The 22820-nt window shown below is 43.1% G+C and overlaps 2 protein-coding genes across 4 annotated transcripts in view; one reads left to right on the top strand and one right to left on the bottom strand.

Annotated features, from left to right (window-relative positions):
* Positions 1–566: 566 nt before the first annotated feature.
* birc7 (baculoviral IAP repeat containing 7) lies at positions 567–6625 on the top strand. Its single transcript, XM_028994665.1, has 7 exons — positions 567–1098; positions 1537–1636; positions 1749–1830; positions 1911–1956; positions 4840–5052; positions 5141–5206; positions 6132–6625. The coding sequence occupies exons 1-7, from the start codon at positions 654–656 to the stop codon at positions 6332–6334; spliced, it is 1155 nt and encodes a 384-aa protein (XP_028850498.1). The 5' UTR covers positions 567–653; the 3' UTR covers positions 6335–6625.
* A 74-nt stretch (positions 6626–6699) lies between these two features.
* nkain4 (sodium/potassium transporting ATPase interacting 4) overlaps positions 6700–22820 on the bottom strand; it is a 40526-nt gene continuing 24405 nt past the window's right edge. Inside the window, exons 5-7 of one of the 3 annotated variants that reach the window (XM_028994893.1) lie at positions 13097–13157; positions 9316–9400; positions 6700–8236 (exon numbers count right to left, since the gene is read on the bottom strand). In XM_028994893.1, the coding sequence (XP_028850726.1) occupies positions 8227–8236; positions 9316–9400; positions 13097–13157 (156 nt within the window). In that variant the 3' untranslated portion in view covers positions 6700–8226. Of the gene's footprint in view, positions 8237–9311; positions 9401–13096; positions 13158–22820 lie in introns of those variants that run through there. The other 2 variants (XM_028994895.1, XM_028994894.1) reach the window with 2 other exon arrangements.

Here is a 22820-nt window from a genome sequence, read left to right as displayed (position 1 = left end):
ATTCATGGGTAATTTGAATAGGCTTTAATGTTGGTATATTTGTGACGCTGGAAGAACTTTCCTCAATCCAAGAAGAACTTGACATTTTAAACATTATTTTATTGAACAATAAGCCTTTGACTTACAAAGATGTTTATATAGATGTTGAATATATTATGCATTGTAGTATTTATTTGACATTTCCATTGAGATCACTCATGTCTATTGGTTTTACTGTCATTTCAGGGACAGAGGACAGGGACAGTACCCCTGTTGCAACTCAGGGTTAAGTGTCTATAGTATGATGGTAATGGTATTACGTGGGATTTGAACCTGTGACTTTGTGGTCTTCTGTTTCATAGGCGAGTGTCTTACCCAATATTCTACCACCGCCTGATTTAAATATGTCAAATGCCGAATAAGTATATAATTTACTTAAAAATAATAAACGACAGCGTTTAATAAGTATTAACTTTATCTCCCAGTCCAAAATGGCCCACAGCAGGAGAAATGGTGTAATATAATATAATCCCACGCTGCGCTTTTTGGCGTGACGTGCGCGCATGTGGCGGCTTCTGGAAGCCGCGCTGGGGTTGAGGCTGAATTTATGGCCGCTGGCCGCTCTGCTCCACCGCTGCACGGACTCAGTCCATTATGGACCGTACGCGTAAGGGATGAGCGGGACAGGGTCGGGCGACAGGGACTCCGGGATGCGGACCGAGCAGGAGAGGCTCCGGACTTTCCAACGCTGGCCGAGCGACGCGCCGGTGCGCCCCGCCGAGCTCGCCAGAGCCGGCTTCTACTACCTGGGTCCCGGGGACACGGTGCGCTGCTTCTGCTGTCACGGCATGCTGCGCTGCTGGGCCGACGGGGACAGGGCGCTGGGGGAGCACAGGAGACACTTCCCGCACTGCGACTTCGCGCGTCCCTCGGACGCGGTGGACGGCCAGTTCCTGAGCCAGCTCCAGAGGATGACCGTGGACGACCAGGTCGTGTCGGGTCAGGCCATGTACCCCGAGATGGAGTCGGAGGACAGCCGGCTAACCAGCTACCACAACTGGCCGCCCGGAGCCTCGGTCCAGCCAGGCGCCCTGGCCAGGGCGGGCTTCTTCTACACCGGTAAGGAGCGTCTTGAAAGTCCTTAAAGTTGGAAGTTTCCGCGCTGTGCGGGTTTATTGAGTGAAAGAAGCTCTTTGTGCCCGAGATCACGCGACCGCGGTCGCGCTGACACAGGCGCGCCGGGAAAAGGCTGGACAGCGCGCCACGCCCACGTTCACTTCTCACGCAAGAAGAATAGACACGAAATACGGGACTAAACACGTTGCTGCCAATGACCCTGAGCACCACAATTAAGACCAGTGACGTCACTGAAAATGACAGGGAATTTCATATAACCTCGATCACGTGATCGCTGGCTCCATGTGCTTATTAGATCCCTGACAAGATAGACGGTTTGGTTTCTGTCCTCTTTGGTTTCTGCTCGTCCTAAAAAAATCATGTGATTATGTGTACCAGAGAGATCTGACATGGACAGATAATGAACTCTCCATTTACTAGGTCATGGTGACAATGTGAAATGCTACTTCTGTGATGGAGGTCTCAGGAACTGGGAACCTGGAGATGATCCGTGGCAGGAACACGCCAAGTGGTTTCCAAGGTGATTTCAAACACAAACAGGCACATTTAAAACGAAGCCAATGGGATTTCCACTTTCCCTCCGCAAAAGTATGTTCATGACATGTGAAGGTGTTTCTGGTCTGTGCTGCCAGGTGTGAGTTCCTGCTCCAGTCCAGAGGACACGAGTATGTCAGCATTGTGCAGCAGTCCTTCTTTAACATGGCTGAAACTGTGGTAAACACAATCTGTCTCCATTTACTCTCATGTCTTTGAGTTGTGATATTTCACTAATAAAATAAAACTCACATTTACAGGGAGGAACACAGGGCCCAGTAGCCAGGAGTGCCAACCCAGGAAATGGTGAGCCGATCATAGTTTGTGGATTATTTTGGGTTATTTAAATTTAAACAAACTAATGATATTGACAAGTCAAATCCTTATATAGAGGAATGAACAAAAAGATTATAAACTGTTTGCAGTCTCACTTCCTACCTTCCCAGTGCCTCTCTCCTGGGTAGTTTGGATCGAAATTGGATACAAGCACTGATATAAATCAGCAGACCTTGAACTTGGGCAGATTTCACTCACCAACTTATTACTCAGTGCTCACGCTTGTGTAAACCTTGCCAATCGCTCTCTTGCACCTTCCATTTATCCCTTAAAGGTTCCAACAGCCCTTTTCCCAAAGATATCACATATCCACTTGTTCTTAGTCTGTGATAACCCCATTTTCTCCCAGCATGAACTAATCTGTGCAGAACAGGCAGCGAACTTTGAGCAATGCAAGGATCAAGTGATCATTATCAACGCCCTAAAACATGTAGCAGGTTCTGTTAGGGACTCCTTTCAAATAGGATTGGTACAAACTGCAGGTGGAACGATTGCTTAGGTTTAATGAAGAGGTATTCATCTTTAATATCTATTCCCAGAGACAAGGTCAAGTGCATTTACTGCACATATTACCTGATAAAGCTGAAAGACAAAGCTGGCAGCACAGATAACACTGTGTTTTCAGATGCCGACACTTTAACGGTTACTGAATTCTGAAATTGGGTGCAAGGCCATTAGGGTTCCACTTCAGACCATCTTCAAATAACAAGTACATTACATTCATTTAAGTCAGACATGACGAATAAGACCAATGAAGGACCAAACACAGGCAAACACAACACTACATAAATAAAAACATGGTATGGTACGGTATGTAACAAACACACTGAAGAAGGGGAACAACAGAGTCTGTTGTTCAGATTTGTGACCTGGATGACACAGGCCATCAAGTTTCGGGTGGTGCTCCAGAGGCAGAGACGGGCAAGAGTTTGAAACACTCCCAGGGGAAATATGTTCTACATGTAAGAGGGAATCTGCATGAATAATTGTTAAACAAGTATGGATAAATTTTGAGAAAATCTCAGGTGCAATGACAGGAAGAGGTCAATAGACTTTCCCGGAATTCTACTCTGGTGATGTGCGGCAAGTTTCCTGCCTTCACCGGCCACCATGCGTCCCCTGCTGTTGGCACACTGACAGGTGACACCATGACAGAACCAGACAGTTATATTCAACCATGTAAAAAAACAGACTGTTTTTTTGAGGCAGTCAACAATGACCAGGCTGGCAGGTGGTGGCTTTTGGAGACATATAGAGGGAGGCATGGCACCATGGACCTCAAGGAACCAGCAGGGTATCCAGGAGACCACGGCGTTGCTGGTCCCCGACCTTATGGCTGCTACAGATGGGACAGACCATGACATACTCCTCTTTGAAGCCAGAGCCACCAGTATGTCATGTTTTTGGTGGCTATTTGAAGTGTAATCCATCAGGGCCCTTCAGATCGGAGCCACAATGGCAGTTTGGGACGGGATACGTCTGGGTCAATAGGGGTTTGTCTGGTGCATAGAGGCAGGAGAGGGAATCCATCTTGGCATTGGTGGACCTGAGGCAAGTCCAAGGTAGTAGCTTTTACTCCTGCCGTGTTTAAGATGGCTCCAGCTCCTTGATCAATGGACAATGGACAACAGAATTTAGCTAAGGTTGAAGCTGCTTGCCAGTACTACATATGGGCCGGTCCAAGACTGCAGCTTGACAGTGTCCATGGCGAGACCGTGTGGAATGATTGTTTCCCTGATAAAAGTGGTACTGCTCACCCGTTCTACTTGTTCTTAATAATGACACTGTTCAGCCCCTACATTTCGATGCTCCTGCACATTAGGTTTCAAGATGTTCTTGTCTTATTCATGATGTTGTTGTTGAGTAGCTACATAGTAAAAGTAAAGTAGCATCATAGCTAAAGTTAAAAAAAAAGTCAACACTGGCCATAGAGTAAATTTTACTCTATTTTTGAGTGGAACAAAATTGTATTTGAAATTAAAGTTAAACTCTTTAAGTGTAAAATTGACACTGAGTGTACCTAGTCATGGTAGTACTTCATATCACATCTTGAGACTGTCTCTATTTTTCAAAGAGTCTTCTGCCTACGCCAGCCTGTCATTTTGTAGGTCTGTGAATTAAGCAGCTGCTGACACATGCTTGGAGCTCAGATCATCTAACTTGTTAAACACAATGAAAACTGCACAAGATATTCAGAATCGACCAATGGATTAACCCACAGATTAACCACAATGGATTATTTCATTTTAGCATAAGAGATTCAGCATCAGTTAAATGGATGATCCAGAATGGAATTTTTACATTGGCATAAGATATTCAAGATCATCCAGGTTCTCCTGCCTGATCCTTGGTTACTCTCAAGGTTACACCTGCTTATTGCTCAAGGAGGTTTTCCTTGGCAGTTGCTTTTGGCTTGTTCACTATAACAAGTTCAAGTTGAGCTTTATTGTCATTTCATAGTACAGTACATAGTGAAACAAATGTTTCTCTGGAACCTGGTGCTACATGGAACATTTAGACAAAGAAACGTTCTGACATAAAGTGCACGTGTGCAACAGACAAACTGGCTACATAAAGTGGGACACAAGCAGTGCAAGAATAACAGAATAACAATACAGACAGCTCTAAAAACCAGTGAAACAAGTCATGAAGGTGCAGAGTAACAATCTGCAAAGGACGTCAATCTAAGACGCCAATCCACCATTCATGCTAGGAGTATGTTGTAAAAAGCTCTTTTTAAATGGAGATAATTTGATTGCTTGATACTGTGTATATCAGTCCTTTCTGTTGTTCAACCAAGAACACAAATTGTAATCCACTTCACACACTTTCTGTACTCTCACCTGCTGATAGACATGGGGGTCGCAGGCCAGGGCCTCTCGGCGGCCCTGCTGAGCCCCGTGGTGCAGACGGTGCTGCAGATGGGCTTTCGGGCCCCGCTGGTGGAGAGCCTAGTGCAGACCCGGTACCTGCTGACCGGCCGGCAGTACAGCTCGGCGTCGGACCTGGTGGCCGACGTGCTGCAGGCTGAGGAGGAGGAAAGGCAGAGAGGGGAGCCGTCCACAGGTGTGGCGTGGGATCTCTCATTCTTAAATAGGAGGAGTTAGGCATCCCCCCCACATTGGCTAACAAGAGCACGGTTTGTTCCCTTTAGAGCCCGTGGAGAGACAGGGCACCAGTGGCGGAGGGATAAGAGCACAGGTCGCGGCCAGGGAAAAAGGTCAAATTTCTGTGCTGAAAGCAGCCATTTTGGGTTCTGTGTGTTCCTTTTCTGTGTGAGTGTGTTGGAATTTTTAATTATAAAAAGAATGTGACAAAAAAAAAATGAGTTTGGCTGTAATGTCTAAGACGTCAATGCAATGTGTTTGAGCGATATTTCCTGACGTTAGCATATCTGTGGTAGCCGTGGCTCAACCCTGTGTTGTAATGCCACTGTGTACCTAAAGAGGCAATAGCGGGTTATTGTAGTGGCCACTGTGTAAAGTAAAATACAGTAATACAACACAGAAAGAATAATTCCACTGCCTTTAAAGGTGGCCCATCTTCACCCAAATGGGACAAACTAAATTTGTGGGTTAGCAAAAGACTTGTCCATTTTGCCAGATGCCATTTTGTGTACCACAGGGCTGGCAGTGTTCGCTTTGGTCAGCTGGAGAAATGAAAGAGCAGCACAACCACCTCTGGTGACCAACACCCTGGATGGATGGAAATAAACGAACAAAAATCTAATCAAACAAAAATATTTTTTTCCTGATCCTAGATCCACTGACATTTTTACACTATTTACATTATGGCATTCTTGTTGTTAATTTTGCCCTCTAGCGTATTCATTCATTTTGATCACTGGTCAGTGTTACGCATAATCCCCCTTTAATACATGCATGCTTTCGTGATTCTTGTTCAGTAAAGCATCTATAAAAATGGGTGCCCCCATATTTTTTTTGCATGTGTGCAGTGTGCATGACTGAAAAAGTGTGCTTAAGTCCTCCATTGTCTGTGTGTGTGTGTGTTTGCTGTGCTGGAATACGACTACTTGTGTTTAACAAAATGTGCAGGAGAACAGAAGGGATTTCGATCTTTCACAGGAGACTGGCTCCTCGCTCCTATTTATGTGTTATTGTGTGTGTGTGTGTGTGTGTTTGCAGGGCTGGCGAACCTGTCTGCGGAGGAGCAGCTGCGTCAGTTACAGGAAGAACGCACCTGTAAGGTCTGTATGGACAAGACCGTCTCCATCGTCTTCATCCCCTGTGGCCACCTGGTCGTCTGCAGTGACTGCGCTGCCAGCCTGCGCCACTGTCCTATCTGCCGCGCCATCATCAGGGGCAGCGTTCGGGCCTTCATGTCTTGAGCTCCAGCTCTGTGTGTGTGCGTGTGAGGACAAAACACTCCACCTTGAATTCACAATATGACTTCAACTTGTTTAAAGAATTGCTTTGCTCTAAATATTGCATACACTTGTACAATAAGAAGACAAAACACACATTTCTGTGCCACATACTGTGAAAATGACTTTCTGTAGGTGGCTGATTGCAAAGCAAATATTTTAATGATCATCCTGTTGCCTTCTACACTAAAATAATTTTTATTAGAATTAAAATGGTGATGCATTTCTTAACAGCATTAAATACATTTTGAATGAGTTATGAGTATTGGAAGATTATTTCATTTCTGAAGCCAAAACTATTTCCACGAAAAAGCACAGACAGAGACAGGTGATTGAAAGTACACATTTATTATCAAATGTCTATTTACACTCTGAACACCACACACACACACACACACACACACACACACACACACCCGTTGACATCACTGGTGTGCAGCCTTAGGGGCAATGGGAACACACCACTGTGAAAAGATGTAGAAAAAACCTTTCATTTATAAAACCATGAGAGCTGCTGGCCTGGAGATAAGGCCAGTAACAATTACAATAAAGTGTGCCCAGTAGTGTCTCACACACCGGCCCAAATACCATTATGACAATGTGATGTTTCAAATGTTCTGCCCCCTGAATGGAACACCGTTGGCTTTAATGAAACCCTCTGGACACTAGGGGGCGGTGGCGATACATTTTTGACCTGTAAGGCTTTGAAAATAGGCTGATGAATAACCACCGCTGAACAGCAATTGAGAGTAGTAAACATTAGCGTTGACACCTCCAAACCCTCAATGGCCAACGTGAAGTGGCATTCTTGTGACAGTCTAAAAAGTCACAACATATTTAAGGGCATGTAGAACCTGTTTATTCAAATCCTGCCATGTTCAAGACAACATCACCCTGCTGGAATTCAAGAAGCATCTAAACGTGCACACAATGTATTGCATGGAATATGCACTAGAATGGCTGAACGCAATTTGAGACACAGTGCCAGATTCAAAAGTGTTCCATTTGTGCAGATCAAGACGAACACAAGCACCCCCACAATCTAACCTGCAATATCTGATGGGTAAAGAAATAAGACCACGATTCACAAAAAGTCTATTTGAGGCTATTCATATCCACCACAGTATCACAACAATTGGCTCCTAATGAGCTAGGAGCCATTCTACACACACGATCCTACCTCCTTAAAATGCTTCTTATGTATACATATAAAAAAGGAACATGAAATACTTGTAAGTACATGAGGATATTCACAGTATGCGTCACTGACCAAAATGTAAGACTAAAACATTGTTGCATTATTAGATTTACATTATATAACAGCATTTAAATACACTTTGATCCTCAACTTGTTATGCTTCTTTTTAGAACGGACAACAGAGCAAAGTCTTCAGTTCGGTTTCTTTGTTTTTGGGCCGCACCCCTCTTTCCTGCTTTCCTTGTGAATGTGCACAGATCCTGTGCAGAGGTACACAGCCCTGAACGTAAACAGGCTCCACTCTTACCACCGTAGACCTGGTTACATGCCTCAGACCATTAGACCTGAATGCCGGGGTGTACAGACAGAGTATGCACAATTCTTGCTGTTGGGGAGATGTTATTAATAGGATATATGCTGTGGGGGCCAGTATTCAATAAATATGTATAAATGATCTCTATGGCTCCAATTTTCAAAACTCATCTGTCCCTGGAAACCTGGAAGGTTACTGGAAGGTCACATTGGTACATATGATCAGAGAAGAACTGGAACCATCAGATAAATGAGCTATGGAACGTGTGAGGGAGGTGTCCCCAAATCTGTCACTCCCCGTTGGAATCTTCCTCTTCCAGGATCTGCTTTACACTTCTGCCTTCATTTACGTAGACCTGAGACACAGGGACAAACACACACAATGGTTACGCACCCACTCTGGAGTAGTTGTTCTCTGTTTCACAGACACACACACCACACACACCTGCTGGGCAATTTATTAAAATCAGCCCAGGATCACCTCGGTGTTGGTGAGGACAGGACCACCACAGCTCATTTGCAGACAGTCTGATTAAACTGTCAAGAGTGATGTCCTCAGGGCAAAAATAATATATTCTGCTCTAACATATGCAGACAGAAAAATTAAAAGCCCACGTCTGCACTCCGGTAGCGCATCTCCTTGCATAATTTACACGACATTTTAATGAATCTAGGACCGAGCATGCAGGGAAGCCCTCCTTGATCCATTTTATGGATGTGAATAGATTTCTGTATGGCTAAAGATCTGAAAGGAACACGATTGAGGAGAGCTGACAGACCTGATACTCGCAACAGGAGAGGAATTGTATTTCTAATATGACAAAATAAACTCCAACATTATGCAATTACAGTAATCTGTACCAACCAATATGGTCCCATGATCAGAAGGTTGGTGGTTCGAATCCCGATCAGCCGAGGTGCCACTGAGTAAAACAGTCCCCACATACTGCTCCCCGGGCACCTGCCCACTTCTCACCAAGGGTGATGGTTAAATGCACATTTTGTTGTGTCACCCTGTGCTGTGCTTGACAATCACTTCACTTAATGTAATATGGACCCAAAGTAGGATAATGTTACATCTGCAAGCAGATTCCCACCACTCAAATCCTCCAAAGCTGGATTTTACCACTGGCAAGGTGGTCCTAACCCAGATAAAAGATGAAGGCTTACTTCATTTATCTGATGCCGCTCCCAATTAGTATTGGATGTTCCTAATAAATTGTGCTAATTAAGAATGCATCCTAATTAACAAGCATTACAGAAGTTAACAAGCATCCTTCGGGTAAGAATGAATAAGAAATGTGTGAGGGTGGCTGCATTTTAATATTTTCAGCATTTCAAAACCACAGGCAGACAGTTAAACTCCTGAAAGACAATTTTGACAATGATGCACATCCAGTTACACACACACACACACACACACACAGGTACTTACAGATGCATAGGCTTTAAAAGAAGATGAGATGGTTTCTCATTTACATGGTAGAGGGGGAATGGGTCAAATCCACCAATAAAATCAACTGAAAACAACAGAAAAAGATGAGAAAAAATAAATCAAAAGACAATGAAATCAAATCAAACTTGACATCAATAAATAAAGGAGACAAAATGACTGACCATTTGGAGTGTGAATGAAAAAAAAGCACACACACTTTGAAATGAAATTCACATAGAAATCTGACTTCTACACTTTACGGATTATAGTCTCATTATCTTTGTCTTCTTGTGACAGTGAGACACTCTGCTTTCGTGCTTTCAGACCAAGAGCCCAAATGAAGACCAGGAGCTTTTCTGTGTCAGTGATTTTCTCATTACTGCCCTGCAGGACCAAATCTCCACACCCGATTCACCGCACAAAGGAATCTGAGGAGCAGATAATGACTGATATCATCTCTTGTCTTATCCATCTGCTTGGTTTTCACAGCGAAAAAGGAAGAGAAAACACAATGAAATGGAGGAGACAGAATGGTCTGCAGAGACTGATACAGCAGCGGTTCATAAAGCGCTTGAAGTTCATGTAGCTGAGGACCAGTGCCCTAACACACAGATAAAGACACACCACTGGATATATGGGGTTGGGATCCAGTAAACCAATCAGGGCTCCACATACATCTGCTGCAAATTTTACAAAACACAGACATGATGCTTAACTAGTTTCTCTGTTGATTTCCAGGTACAGGAAGAGTTCAGGGTGTGTGTGTGTGTGTGTGTGTGTGAGAGAGAGAGAGAGAGAGAGAGACAGCCAGTGCATGTCTAGGTCCAGTTGCATCTGCATGGTGACAATTCTCACCTAATGGCTCCCTGTTATGGGTCACCATGCCAGCCTGGGCACGTGTCAGCAGATTCATGAGGCTGGATAGCTGATGTTCACACCACACCAGACACACACACACACGGCTTCGCATCAAGTGTGTTTGTGTACTGTATGCATGTTGCAATGGTGCCTGGATCATGCAGCCACTGATTCACCAGTGAGCTAGCATGATAATGCTAATATTAGCATTAACACAACTTTGACCTACTTTGAGAAAAGAGGCTTTTCCTCTTGTATTTAAGTCCTTGGGTCTCTGCGCTGCAGTGATAACTGAGTACACACACAGTTCCTCTCCAGCGTGTGCTTCCCAGCGCCTCTAGAGGTTCTGGGCTCCTGCTCGCCGCCTTTTTCCCAGCGCTGTACCGAGCGGCCAGCGCCTCTTCATGCGCGCGCAGCTTTCTGTTGTCGACGTGCTGCTCACCTCACTCTCGTGAGGGGTTCCATCTCAACACGCCCAAATCAGCCCAGGAACTGGTGAGAGCTCAGCGCTGGGTTTTGTTATCTTACATAACAACATGGAGTCCAGGTCAGGGAGGGCAGAGCTGGTAAACTACCGCTCGATTTCAGCAGAGAATCGTTGCTTTGTTCTCATCAGCCAGTCTCTTCATTACTGTTAATGTGAAACAGCTGCACTAGTCAATCAAGCTAATAAACCTCTAGAAGCACAAGAAGAACTGACCTATATAACTCGAGTAGTTTGTAAAACCTGTGGTAGATCAATGGACACATTTCCAAAGCCCTTTAATAGCACTATATTATATCATGGGGGTATTCGCTAGTGTCACATCGAGTATGTATCAGACAAATGGGCGCTGAGAGCTGTCAAGAAATCAGAGATGTCTTTCCCTTCCTCCTCTGTTTCCTTCTGTTACAGACATCTCAATACCACGTCCAATACCAACACTCATTTATAGATTATCAGTGCTGTTATTGACTGGTAAATTGTTTTTTCTTTCATTCTGCGTCCTGGATTCTCCTAGGCTACTACCACCCATTTACATATGTCTATTAAGATTTCATGTTTTTCATGTTTTTTTTCATGTGTCAATTAAACACACATATATTTAATGTGTGAGTGTCAGACATGTGTATATAATAGGCTGTTCAAACTACTAAAAAAATGTCTGTTCTTCTGCACAAGCTCTGCTGAACACAGGCCTCATTTTAATCAGAAACGGACAGACAGAACATAATGGATACAGAGGAGGACCAAAAGAAAAAAGAACAGAAAGTTTATCTGTGGAGGGAAAATCTGAGTGTTTACATAAACCAACCACGCACCCTACAAAAAGCACATTTAATAGATGCAAACACACCTCCCACACACACACACACACACACACACACACACACACTCAAAATTAGAATAACAAAGGCTAACAGCTGTGGTCTGTTCAGCACAGGACCCTGGACCACATCAAAGCTAAAGCCCTAAATCACAACGGCTGCCCTTTCCTGACCATACTTCGGTTTCCACTCTGCCTGCTTGGCAACTATGTGCCATTCAGAGCGAATGGTTCTTCACGTCACTTTGCTATACAAACAGATCTGTCCCTGTCCTGGGATCAGATGGATGGGACTGAAAAACAGGGAGGGAAATGACAGTGAAGCACGTCAATGGCTTTTCTAATGTCAGCCCCCCGCCTGAACAGTACAGCCCCCCAGAGACTTCTGGACCTGATTCATTACCACATGTAACCGCCCATCGTGTGAGTGTGAACCCCTGGTATGTGACCTCCATAGAGTGGGCCAGTTGTTCTTTCACACCCCCTGCTGCACACATTCCACTCAGTTTCCAATTTCCCTTTCCTCACTTTCACTAGAACACAAAGCCCTGGAGAACAAACACAAGCTAATAGTCAACGCCCCTGCTGCCCCCTGGAGCAGGTTGCGGAAGGAGTCAGAGCTAGTTCGAGGAGCCAGGGTCCCCACCAACTTGGAATACTCCAGAGAATTCCACCTCATCTCTCAAATTAGTTCAAATTTAGCATTGCCCAAAGCAGCAGCTCATAGCTTCTCCTCACATGACCCTTGACCTCTGTGCAAAGGCTAATCTAAGGCATCTACATTGCAAAGGTTCCCGACACGCTGAACACCCTTTTACACAGATGAAGAGACGCGCATGAAGCTGTGAACTGGGATAAGAACGGAAATGGGAAAATCAAGGAGTAAATGTCTCACAGAGACCTCTGAATGAAATCAGTCGGAAATATTGATGTGCGCTCATCAGCAATTATTCAGATGAGTGAGCTGCTGGGCTGTGACAGGCCTCATAGTGTGTGTGTGTGTGTGTGTGTGTGTGTGTGTTCGAGGACCATCATGAGCTCAGACAAGGCAGTCACGCTCCACAGTGCCTCCAACCATCCCCCCCAAAAATGACCTTTATTTAAGAAATGAGGGGGAGCACCAACCCATGTCACATTTACCTGTGTGCCGGTCAGCCCTTGAAAAGCCTCTCGGTGCATAAATATTCAAATTAAGGTTTTCAGCAGCTCAAAATGAGTCTTTTTTTTTTGTTAGTGTTGCTGAATTAATGTACTTTACCTCGTCTCTTGCAAAACTGTGTGTCAACACTGAGGAGTGGGGCTTTTAATGAGGGATTAACAAAAGGCCAGATGCAAACACAGTCTGTCTCGCTTCACACCTTAACTCGCACCTTAAGCGTGAAGAGATGAGAAAAAGCACACAACTACATGTAGGAGAAAAGGACGGACAAAGGAGTGAAGAACCAAATTCAGGAAGTGGATAAGAGCGCGTGCGAGACAGAGATGGCATGTGTCTGTTCCAGGTCCCACAGTGAAGCCCCAGATGGCTTCTTGGGAGACGGAGGGAGGGAGTGGAGGAGAAACACGAGATTGAAGCAAATGTAGCCCTGCCCCTGTGTGTTTACTCGTATACTCACAACTGTCCTCTTCCTCCGTGATGGCGCTCACTACGTAACAGGCGTACACAAAACCGAGGAGCTATGGAGACAAAAAAGAAAAAAGTGACATTTTTTAGTTAAGTTAAAACAAATAATGAAGTTATTATTATCAGGTATTAAAACAGTCAGTTCAGCTGTAGTGCTTTTGACTGGCTTATAGGAATTCTATCATATTTCATAACATAAAATTATATTCACCTTTTCTCATTAAGGGATTTTGTCATTTAAAATTCATAAATAATTATACATAATAATCTAATGATACACTTGAACTGTACTATTCTATACTACCTATTCTATACTGGCGTTAGTGTGTGTAATACTCTTTCTCTCATGTATTATAGCTCTAATTTTGATTGGCTGAGTGGAATCATTGGCAAAGATGATTGGCAAAGTGGAATCATTGAAAAAGAATATAGTAATGTTGTTTAACTCAACGAATATTAGCCAGCATATTGGTTAATATAATTTTATTAATGGTGGTTCAATACCAGGAGATATCTGCACTGCATTTTCTATCGACATGGAAAACCATTATATGTGATTTATTCCGTTCTGGTTCAATCCGGGTCCCAGAGTAAAATTGTATTTATTGTCATATCAGTGTGAATGGCTAAGCAGCTTGTTTTGTGAAAATGCTAACATATTATCCCAGCCTCCACCCTTAGTGAGCAGTGGGCAGCCATGACAGGCACCCGAGGAGCAGTGTGTGGGTACGGTGCTTTGCTCAGTGGCACCTCAGTGGCACCTTGGCGGGTTGAGATTTGAAATTGCAACCTTCTGATTACGGGGCCTCTTCCTTAACCGCTAGGCCACCACTGCCCTGCTAGGCCACTACTGCCCTATAACCCCAAAAGTGGGTAGTGGGTAAGGTCTGAATCCCGAGCCACCAAGGTGCCATTGATTTGGAGTTACAGCATCATTTACAGGTGTGGAGGGAAGTTAAAAAGGGTTCAGGTGGTTCTCTGCAACTCTGTGTGAATTACAACATTTGAGACGATGCTCCCGTGTGGATGCAAGTTTTTAGAAACTCGTTTTAGAGAAAAACGCTGTCGTGTGGATAGGTCCTCAGTCTGCAGGAAATCTTATTGCATCTCTGTATATGATACAATACTCTTTTCCTGTTAGCTTTCTGGCATGTTTGACTCTTTGTAGGTGTGCATTTGTGCTTGAGACGACCTTCATACAATTGGCTGCCATTGTCTGTCATTCAAAACACGGCAAAAACACAACGGAGCAACTGTGTACACACTCGCATGCCAACTTTGGATGGCTTTTTTCTGGTCATGATGGGCTGAGTATGTCAGACTGGCAGATGGTGCGACTGGCATATGTGAAACCACCCGACGCCCATGGGCTGGAAAGGTGCCTAACCAATTAATCTGTCAGAAGGCACAATGCCCTGCACAGCCAAACGGGGCAAACAGAACCAGCTAGTGTGTGTGTGTATGTGATCAAAATCACTAGAAGCATGTACATATCAGAGAGCAATGTGGCAATTTCGCCTACGGAAAGCGTTAACACATTAGTGCATGGTGTTTGAGAAGAATGAGCAGGTTTGCAGGGATGACTGGTGTACACATCTATGGGGGTTTCATTCAAATGCAAGTAATTAAATGGAAAATTGTTAATGATGGAACATCTGTTTACAACTTTCAGCAAAATCTGATCCTGAAACGCTGCCTGAAAGGCAGGAGTAAATGGGACCACAGGGCAAACACCTGCTTTAAACGTCATACACACACACACAGTCACATTGGAGCTCATTAGAACATACTAAACAAGGATCTACTGAATCTTTAGAAGCCCTTCTTCATGTTTCTATTAAAACAGAAGTAAAGTATGCTGCTCCCTTTCCCATCCATTTCTACTCATCCGAAATTTGCAAGTAAACCTGTCTCAGTCTGAAGAAAAGCGAACAAAGCTTGAAGTCTGCTACCTTTCAGCAGGATAATGATTGAGAGCACAAGGTCGAAGCAATAGATCAAGGAATTGAAATCAATTAACTCTGCCTCAAGCAATGGTCCAGTTACTGATCTCAGATCCATTGCCAATCAGATCATTTGAAAATTGCCATGCATATGTCTTATATCAAACAACACATCATCTGACAATTTATGTATAGGTGTTTCTCTGTGAGCATGTGCCCTTTGATGCTGGTCATTAATGACTCCTTCCTTTAGGGAAACTCTTTTCTATGGAATTTCCCTAATGCAAAGTGCCAGGATCAAGAAACTCCACATTTTTATTGATCTCCAGGCCAATTAAAGTGTTAATTAAAATGCTATTCATACTTATAGGGCTCTTTGGGGAAATCTGCTGTTTATTTAGTGTTGTAAGAGAATTGCCCCACCCTGAATGGACAATGAATGGGAAACTTTCAGACACGGTGCGAGAGTATTCAGTGATGATAAAGACTGATCATTATATCAGTTACCACAGATTGTACAAACCACATGTACTAGCCCTAAACATGTATTTACATAAAATGATCAGATTTGCATGAGAAAAGATGAATAAATCCTGCGTTGATTCTCTGGTTCCCTTCTCAAATCCTCATCCCTGCTGTGAACAGTCAGAAACCTGAATAAAGAGACTAGAGCTGTGTGGACCTGAAACGAGCCTCTGACTGAGCATGCTCAGTCACAACCTCACACACAAAGATAAAGGCAGGGATGCTCAGTTCTTCTGCAATTTTCAGGCAGGTTAATTGCCAGCCAGCACCTGCCTGCTGAGCCCGAAATTAGACAAACTCTGTCTGGTGTGTGTGAAAATGAACCAAAGCATGCACTCATTCTGCCAAACACTAAAACATACAATTAAACCACAAGTGAGTACACCCCTCACATTTTTGTAGATATTTTACCCTCAGTGCCTTTAAGTGGTGGTCTCAGAGGTGTGTTTGGGATCGTTATGATGGAACATTGACCTGCAGCCCAGTTTGCAAAGGGAGTGGATCATGTTCTGCATTCATTCATGGTTCCTCAATGAACTGTAGTTCCCCAGTGTGGGCAGCAGTGTATTTAGTTAATTTGAAGGGACACCAAATTTACAACATTATACAAGCTGTTCACTGACTTCATTACATTGAATCAAAGTGTCATATCTTCATTTTTTAATAAATATTATTAAAAATGTGAGGGGTGTACATAACACAAATAATGGTTTTCACAAAGATTGCTGCTTCTTTTTTTATTATGGCAATTTGCATTTACTCCAGAACGTTGAATTGGAAAGTCCCTCTTTGCAATGAAAAGTAAATTAATCGCAAAAATCTCATTAACACAAGTGAGAGTGTTATAGAGCACGGGGCTGGAGATCATTCTGTCATGCTGACTGAGTTAGAATAGCAGACTGGATGCTTTAAAAGGAGGGTGATGCTTGAAATCATTGTTCTTCAGTCAACCATGTTTACCTGTAAGGAAACCCGTGCAGAAATGTTTTATAAAAAGTATATTGCTGCTACTAAGATTGCACCTAAATCAACCATTTATCAGATCATCAAAAACTTCAAGGAATAACGTTCAAGTGTTGTGAAGAAGGCTTCAGGGTGCCCAGGGTGCCCAGGAACATCTCTAAAGATGATTCAGCTGCGGGATCGGGGTGCCAGCAGTGCAGAGCTTGCTCAGGAATGGCAGCAGGCAGGTGTGGATTCATCTGCACTCACAGTGAGGTGAAGACTTTAGGAGGATGGCCTGGTGTCAAGAAGGGCAGAAAAGAAGCCACTTCTCTCCAAGAAAAACACCAAGGACAGGCTGATATTCTGCAAAAAGTACAGGGATTGGACTGTTGAGGACTTGGGTAACGCCATTTTCTCTAATGAAGCCCCTTTCTGATTGTTTGGGGCATCAGATTGTCCAGAGAAGGTGAGCACCACCATCAGTCCTGTCTCGTGCCGACAGTAAAGCATCCAGAGACCATTCATGTGTGAGGCTGCTTCTCATGCATAAACATTAAACATTTACAGCATTTATCAGACGCCCTTATCCAGAGCGACATACAACCAGTAGCTACAGGGACAGCCCCCCCTGGAGACACTCAGGGTTAAGTGTCTTGCTCAGGGACACAATGGCAGTAAGTGGGATTTGAACCTGGGTCTTCTGGTTCATAGGTGAGTGTGTTACTACCACCCATAGTGGACTCACTCACAATTTCAACTAAGACCACAGCCATGAATAAAGAATGGTAACAAAACATCCTCCGACTGCAACTTATAAACTTATAAAATGCTTGTAATTATACTTCAATACACCACAGAAACAACTGACAAAGATCTAAAGACACAGGATCAGCAAACATATATTGAAAATGTATATAAACTTATACTGAAAACCAGTATTTGTGTCATTCTCCAAACTTTTGGCCATGACTGTACACGCACATGAACACCCATGCCTTATGACAGGTGTAGGCCGTGACAGTCATGTTGGGGGGTGTGCGTTTGCTTTTAAAAAAGCAACATGAGAAGTGTAACTGTTGACTCCAGGATTGACTGACTGCCATAGTGGATCCTGGTTCATGTCTATGCACATCTTGTGAAGTATCAGGTTCAGAGAAAATCCATTACAAGCTGAAAAAAATGAAATTGGCAACTGCAGTGTTGCTGGGAAAGACTTTGAAGTTTAATGGGAGAGTGGGAGCGTGGCTTTGAGGCCCTGGTGATGATTGTGTGATGTGTGTGTGTGTGTTTGTGTGTGCTCAACAACACACCACGCTCTCAATTTTTGCCCTCATTTTTGTAGGTAGCAGCCAATCTTCTGTTGTCAGACCTCTATCAGGGCTTTATATCTCCTCTCAAGGGACCAGGGAGTCTTATCAGTATTAAAGGGGCTTTATTAAATGAGACATGTTACAATAACTTCTTTACTTGTGGATGAACACTAGAGTAGACCTACCTCTGGACCTACCTAAATCAATAAACATCAGAAAACACCAGAGGTGTCAAAAGTATACACATTCTTTACTCAAGCACAAGTATAGATACCTGTGTTTAAAAAAACTATAGTAAAAGTTGAAGCATTAACTGAACATTTTTACTCAAGCCAAAGTACAGGCTCTAAAACTGTCTAAAACTCTGCAAGCAGAGAAAAATTAAGTAAAATTAATTCGAAATTTGTTGGCCAATCTTTTCTAAACACATTCTAAAAATAAAACAGCTGTAAAAGATTGAGGGATTGCAAACTCAATATCCTCAATAATAGCTACACATAAATATTATCTGACTTCAAAGCCTAGACAGTAATATTAAATGCATACGCTATGACTTCCATTTAACAGCAAGAGATCATATGTTTGACTTTAAGTGCTATGTGAGACAGTATGATGGGTGGTAGTAGCTTAGTGGGTAACACACTCGCCTATGAACCAAAAGACCCAGGTTCAAACCCCACTTACTACCATTGTGTGCCAGAGCAAGACACCTAAGTTGCTCCAGGGGGACTGTCCCTGTAGCTACTGATTGTAAGTCGCTCTGGATAAAGGCGAAATACTGGGGGGTAGCACAAGTATACATAACATTAACTACTACAATAAATGCCACCAAATTCAATGAGGCTTCTCCTAGGCCATTTATCAAGAAAAGCACACTTATAGCGAAAAGCCCCAAATAGCAACATAAAGTACAAATTGTGACGTCAAGGGTAGCTGTAACCCCAATCCCCACCACATCTCCTTTCGACTTACAATAGGCCTGAATGAATGGAAGTCAATGGAAAAGCCGTATATCAGGTGTACATTTTCTACATTGCCATTCAATTTGGATGCTTGAAAAAAAATGCTGGGAGGGTATTAGACTGGTGGAAAGTTCGCAGTGAATCTTTCAGTGAATCCTTTCAATTTTACTTACCATGTATGTCAAATTAAACACATCCAGCAACCCCTTACATTTGTACACATAATGTTACAATAGCACAGGACATCTGAGGATAGAGGATATTCATTCTTATCTTCCCAAAATAAGAGCAGACATGCACCTCCCCTGAGCTCTAGAGAGAGACAGAGAGACAGGAAATAATAGAAGATAGAATGTGGCAGATAGGGGGTAAGAGGTAGGGCGATGTCAGGAATGGTTCTTGTTCTTTGTGCTGAGCCAGAGGAACATCACTATTCTCCCAGAGGTCTGGAGGCTAAATGGAACATCATATCAGACAGGCTGAGCTCAGCGGTTGCCAACCTAGGAAACATTCCCATACAGTGTGATCAGACACCCTACAGCCTCTTGAGAAATTAAAGTCTAAGAAGAACTGATGATAACACCAGTCTGAAAGTTTTGTTTTAAAGTTTATATCATGTGCACGATATAGTGGGACAAGTCACTGTTCCCAGTAACACAGCACAACAGCCTGTGTACACGCTTGCTACGATTCAGACCTGTATGAATGTATTTATGTGCCTACTATAACAAATCTTATATCCATTTATCTGAAATGTATGTAAGTCACACCAAATGGGTGTCTCCAGGGACAAAACACGGATAAACAACCAAAGAACAAGTTTCCAAAATCCTGAGAAGCCCCCGTGTTGATGGGACGCTGACCTGCTTTGGCTGCTTGTGTTGTTCAGATTGGTTTGGGATGAATATGATTTGGGTCAGTATTATGATAAGAATGGCTGAATCGGCCTCTAATTACAAACTGTGTGCAAAAAAAAAAGATTTATGCTTCTTGCTAAAAAAAAACATATTTCCCATATTTTGGCAAAGAAGAAAGGAAAAAACATTACGTCTGCAACAATATCCAGAAAATAGGATCAGAAAAGAACAATGCTGGGAACTATGGAATGAGGTCAACAGGAATTCAAGCCTCTGCTGTGTCCAACAAGCACTTCAGCACTACACACATCTGACAAACAGAAAAGCACTTGAACAAGATGAACACTCCTGGTGGATATCACGGCCTGGTGAAACTCCCCAAAAACAGGACCTATGGAACTAAACTATGTCTGTATATTATTCGATTATATATAAATGTCAACGTGCGAGTTCGGGGACGCACTTGCAGACATGCTCGAAGTGGGGGGGTGGGTGGGGGAGGTCGTTGCTGAATTGTTGCTAAGAGAATTGTTGTGGTCTAAAGTGGTCTACGTTGTCTTCTCTAATGACAGTGCTGTGATGCACTGAAGATGAAAAGTTCTTGCTCAGTCTGCCTGTCTCACCCTCCCACAGGTGAGCTGCTTCTCTGTAGTCACAGCTAGCAGGCCTTGAGCGCTGATGTCGCTCTCTCTTGACTCCATGCATGCATCATAACTCTCAAGGGAATGATGGGCAGTGATAGTTCCTGAAACCTCAGGATAAGAAAGACTAGAACAAAAGGCAGGTGATGGAAGTCAAAGTTTTTTACATGTACATTTATGGCATTTATCAGACGCCCTTATCCAGAGCAGCGTGCAGTCAGTAGTTACAGGGACAGTCCCCATGGAAACACAGGGTTAAGTGTCTTGCTCAGGGACAAAATGGCAGTAAGTGGGGTTTGAACCCATAATTTTGTGGTCTTCTGGTTCATAGATGAGGACAGCGGTTCCCATGGACAGTAAAGTGCTACAGGGGACAACACTACCTCAGACCAGCAGCTGGAAGAGAGACACCACACTTCAGCTCCATTACATGTGTGGCTCTGAATGTTCTAGTATCTCATGACTTAGCTACCGCAGGGCAGGAATTTGACAATGGTCTTTCTGGCTGTCTGTGTGCGTGTCTACTTTCCACATTCTGCTACCATCTACTTCAAAAGCAGGTGACTGAGCTGAGCTCTTTTTGCCGCTGGAGCATTGGATTGGAGTTCTTCTCTGCTGGGGTGTGGTGAGATAATGATGACTTATACTGTAAGCCCTCTTAAAACCCTGCAGTTGACAATATGAACTATGTGTGTGTGTGTGTGTGTGTGTGTGTGTGTTCTTACTTTTTGGTGGGTAATAGAGATTAAACAGTTTGAAAATGAAAATATTGACAAATATTGAGCTGTGGTCATAGGCACAAACCCTGAAAGCCACATTTGTGGATGCAGTGTAGAGTGTTTTTTTCCCCAATTTACTTATAAAATAATGTAAAATAATGTAAGTGTCTTTATTTCAAATGAAAAATGAAATTTAAATATCAAATTTTCCCCTTATTTTGCTGCAATTACTGACTAGACCAGTCTGTCTGACGGCATAAATTGGGGTGTGCCTCCTCCTCTTCAGAGTAAAAGTCCAACAGAACATTCTCATTCCTCCCCAAAAAAAGCCAATTTTGTGAAAGGATTAATCAAAAAGCAGGTTTTGGAGTACAGTGGAGCCTTAAGTGATCCATTTTCTCCAGGCATCAGTGTGTCATGTGGACATGTTTTTACCTTCATCTAAACACAAGCAATCCCACACATCAAGTGAAGTGAAAGTGATTGTTTTTGTAATTGTGAAACAATGCAGCACAGTACACGGTGACACAATGTCCTCTGCATTTAAAGGTCCTATGACATGAAAATAGATTATTTAACATTAATATGAGTTCCCCTAGCCTACGGTCCCCCTCCCCTATGGTCCTGAATGGCTAGAAATCTGCTTCATCGTTCAGAAAGCGGCAGCTCAGACGGTCGGATCTGGAATTTGTCTTCTTATGACATCATAAGGGGAAAGATTACCTCCCCTTTTTCTCATGCTTTTATGCCCAGAGAATTTCCCGTCCCTCTCCTAAAACATTATCTCCACTGACCGTCATGGCTTCCAAATGTGTGAAGCATCGCCGTTGCTCGGTGATTGGGTGTAAAAATGAGCACAAATGTGTTTTTTAGTTCCATCACACAAGACTCTGAAGAAACAATGTATTCATTTTTTTTCTGGAGATACCAACACAACTTCTTGTCTGTGCCAAAAACCCCTCAAGGGGTGACCTACCAGGCCACCACTGCCCAAGATCTGATCAAAGTTCTAGTATATGGTTTAGTATAGTTTTAAAAATTAAAATATTCAGTTTTGAGACAAGATTGATCACGATTAATAATGATTGCAAGAGGACAGAGAAATCCAGCATAAAACCTCTTTACTACTTCTTCTCTAATTCATGTAAAGTCATTTTCATCATAATCAATTTCATTAAACAATTGCATATACTGTTAACTGTAAGGCTATAGGGTTCCATGCAAGTTAACAAAACTGCAATGTGTTACCTGTCAGTAAAAACACAGGATTATTTTAGTGTCCAAAACAGGCTATGTTACAAATGATTCCAATGTTCTTAAAATAGTTTAGAGAATTTGAATTTTTTTTATACAGAGAATGAACTGCATGCCATTTTCTTCCAAATCACTGTGTTCCAGGAGTACATTGTGCAACTAGGTACAATATACGATGTAATTAAACACAAAAACTTGATGAACTATGATAAGCTCATAATCTTTAAACCGACACAAACCTATTCATTATTTATGAAAGTATTTGATACTTCTGATGTTCCGCAGGACTCCAGTGTTAATGGAACAGAAACATTATTTAATCGATGTACTGCCCCGGGGCCGCTGGTCACCACCACGGCTTCAGGACTGGAGACCTGCCAGATACGCTCCGCATCCGCGCACCCACACACACTCAACGGCTGTGTAAACAGGGTGACTCGGAACCGCAACTGCTGCTTTCCCTGGAAACTACAGCTTCATCAGCAAGTCGTCCCGCTCTGGCCCGGATATATTTCAGACCCGTCGTTATTTTTGAGAGACGCCTTTTATCCTGCTTTATT

The sequence above is a fragment of the Denticeps clupeoides genome, chromosome 10 (genome assembly GCF_900700375.1).
Source record: "Denticeps clupeoides chromosome 10, fDenClu1.1, whole genome shotgun sequence".
Classification (NCBI taxonomy): Eukaryota; Metazoa; Chordata; class Actinopteri; order Clupeiformes; family Denticipitidae; genus Denticeps; species Denticeps clupeoides.
This window is presented reverse-complemented; position numbering and strand designations above follow the sequence as displayed.

Bases quoted from the DNA above. Each gene is read 5' to 3' on its own strand.
- birc7 (XM_028994665.1), top strand. From the start codon at position 654: ATGAGCGGGACAGGGTCGGGCGACAGGGACTCCGGGATGCGGACCGAG. The intron at 1,831-1,910 runs GTAAACACAATC...TCACATTTACAG, and splicing joins TTAACATGGCTGAAACTGTG to GGAGGAACACAGGGCCCAGT. The intron at 1,957-4,839 runs GTGAGCCGATCA...ACCTGCTGATAG, and splicing joins GAGTGCCAACCCAGGAAATG to ACATGGGGGTCGCAGGCCAG.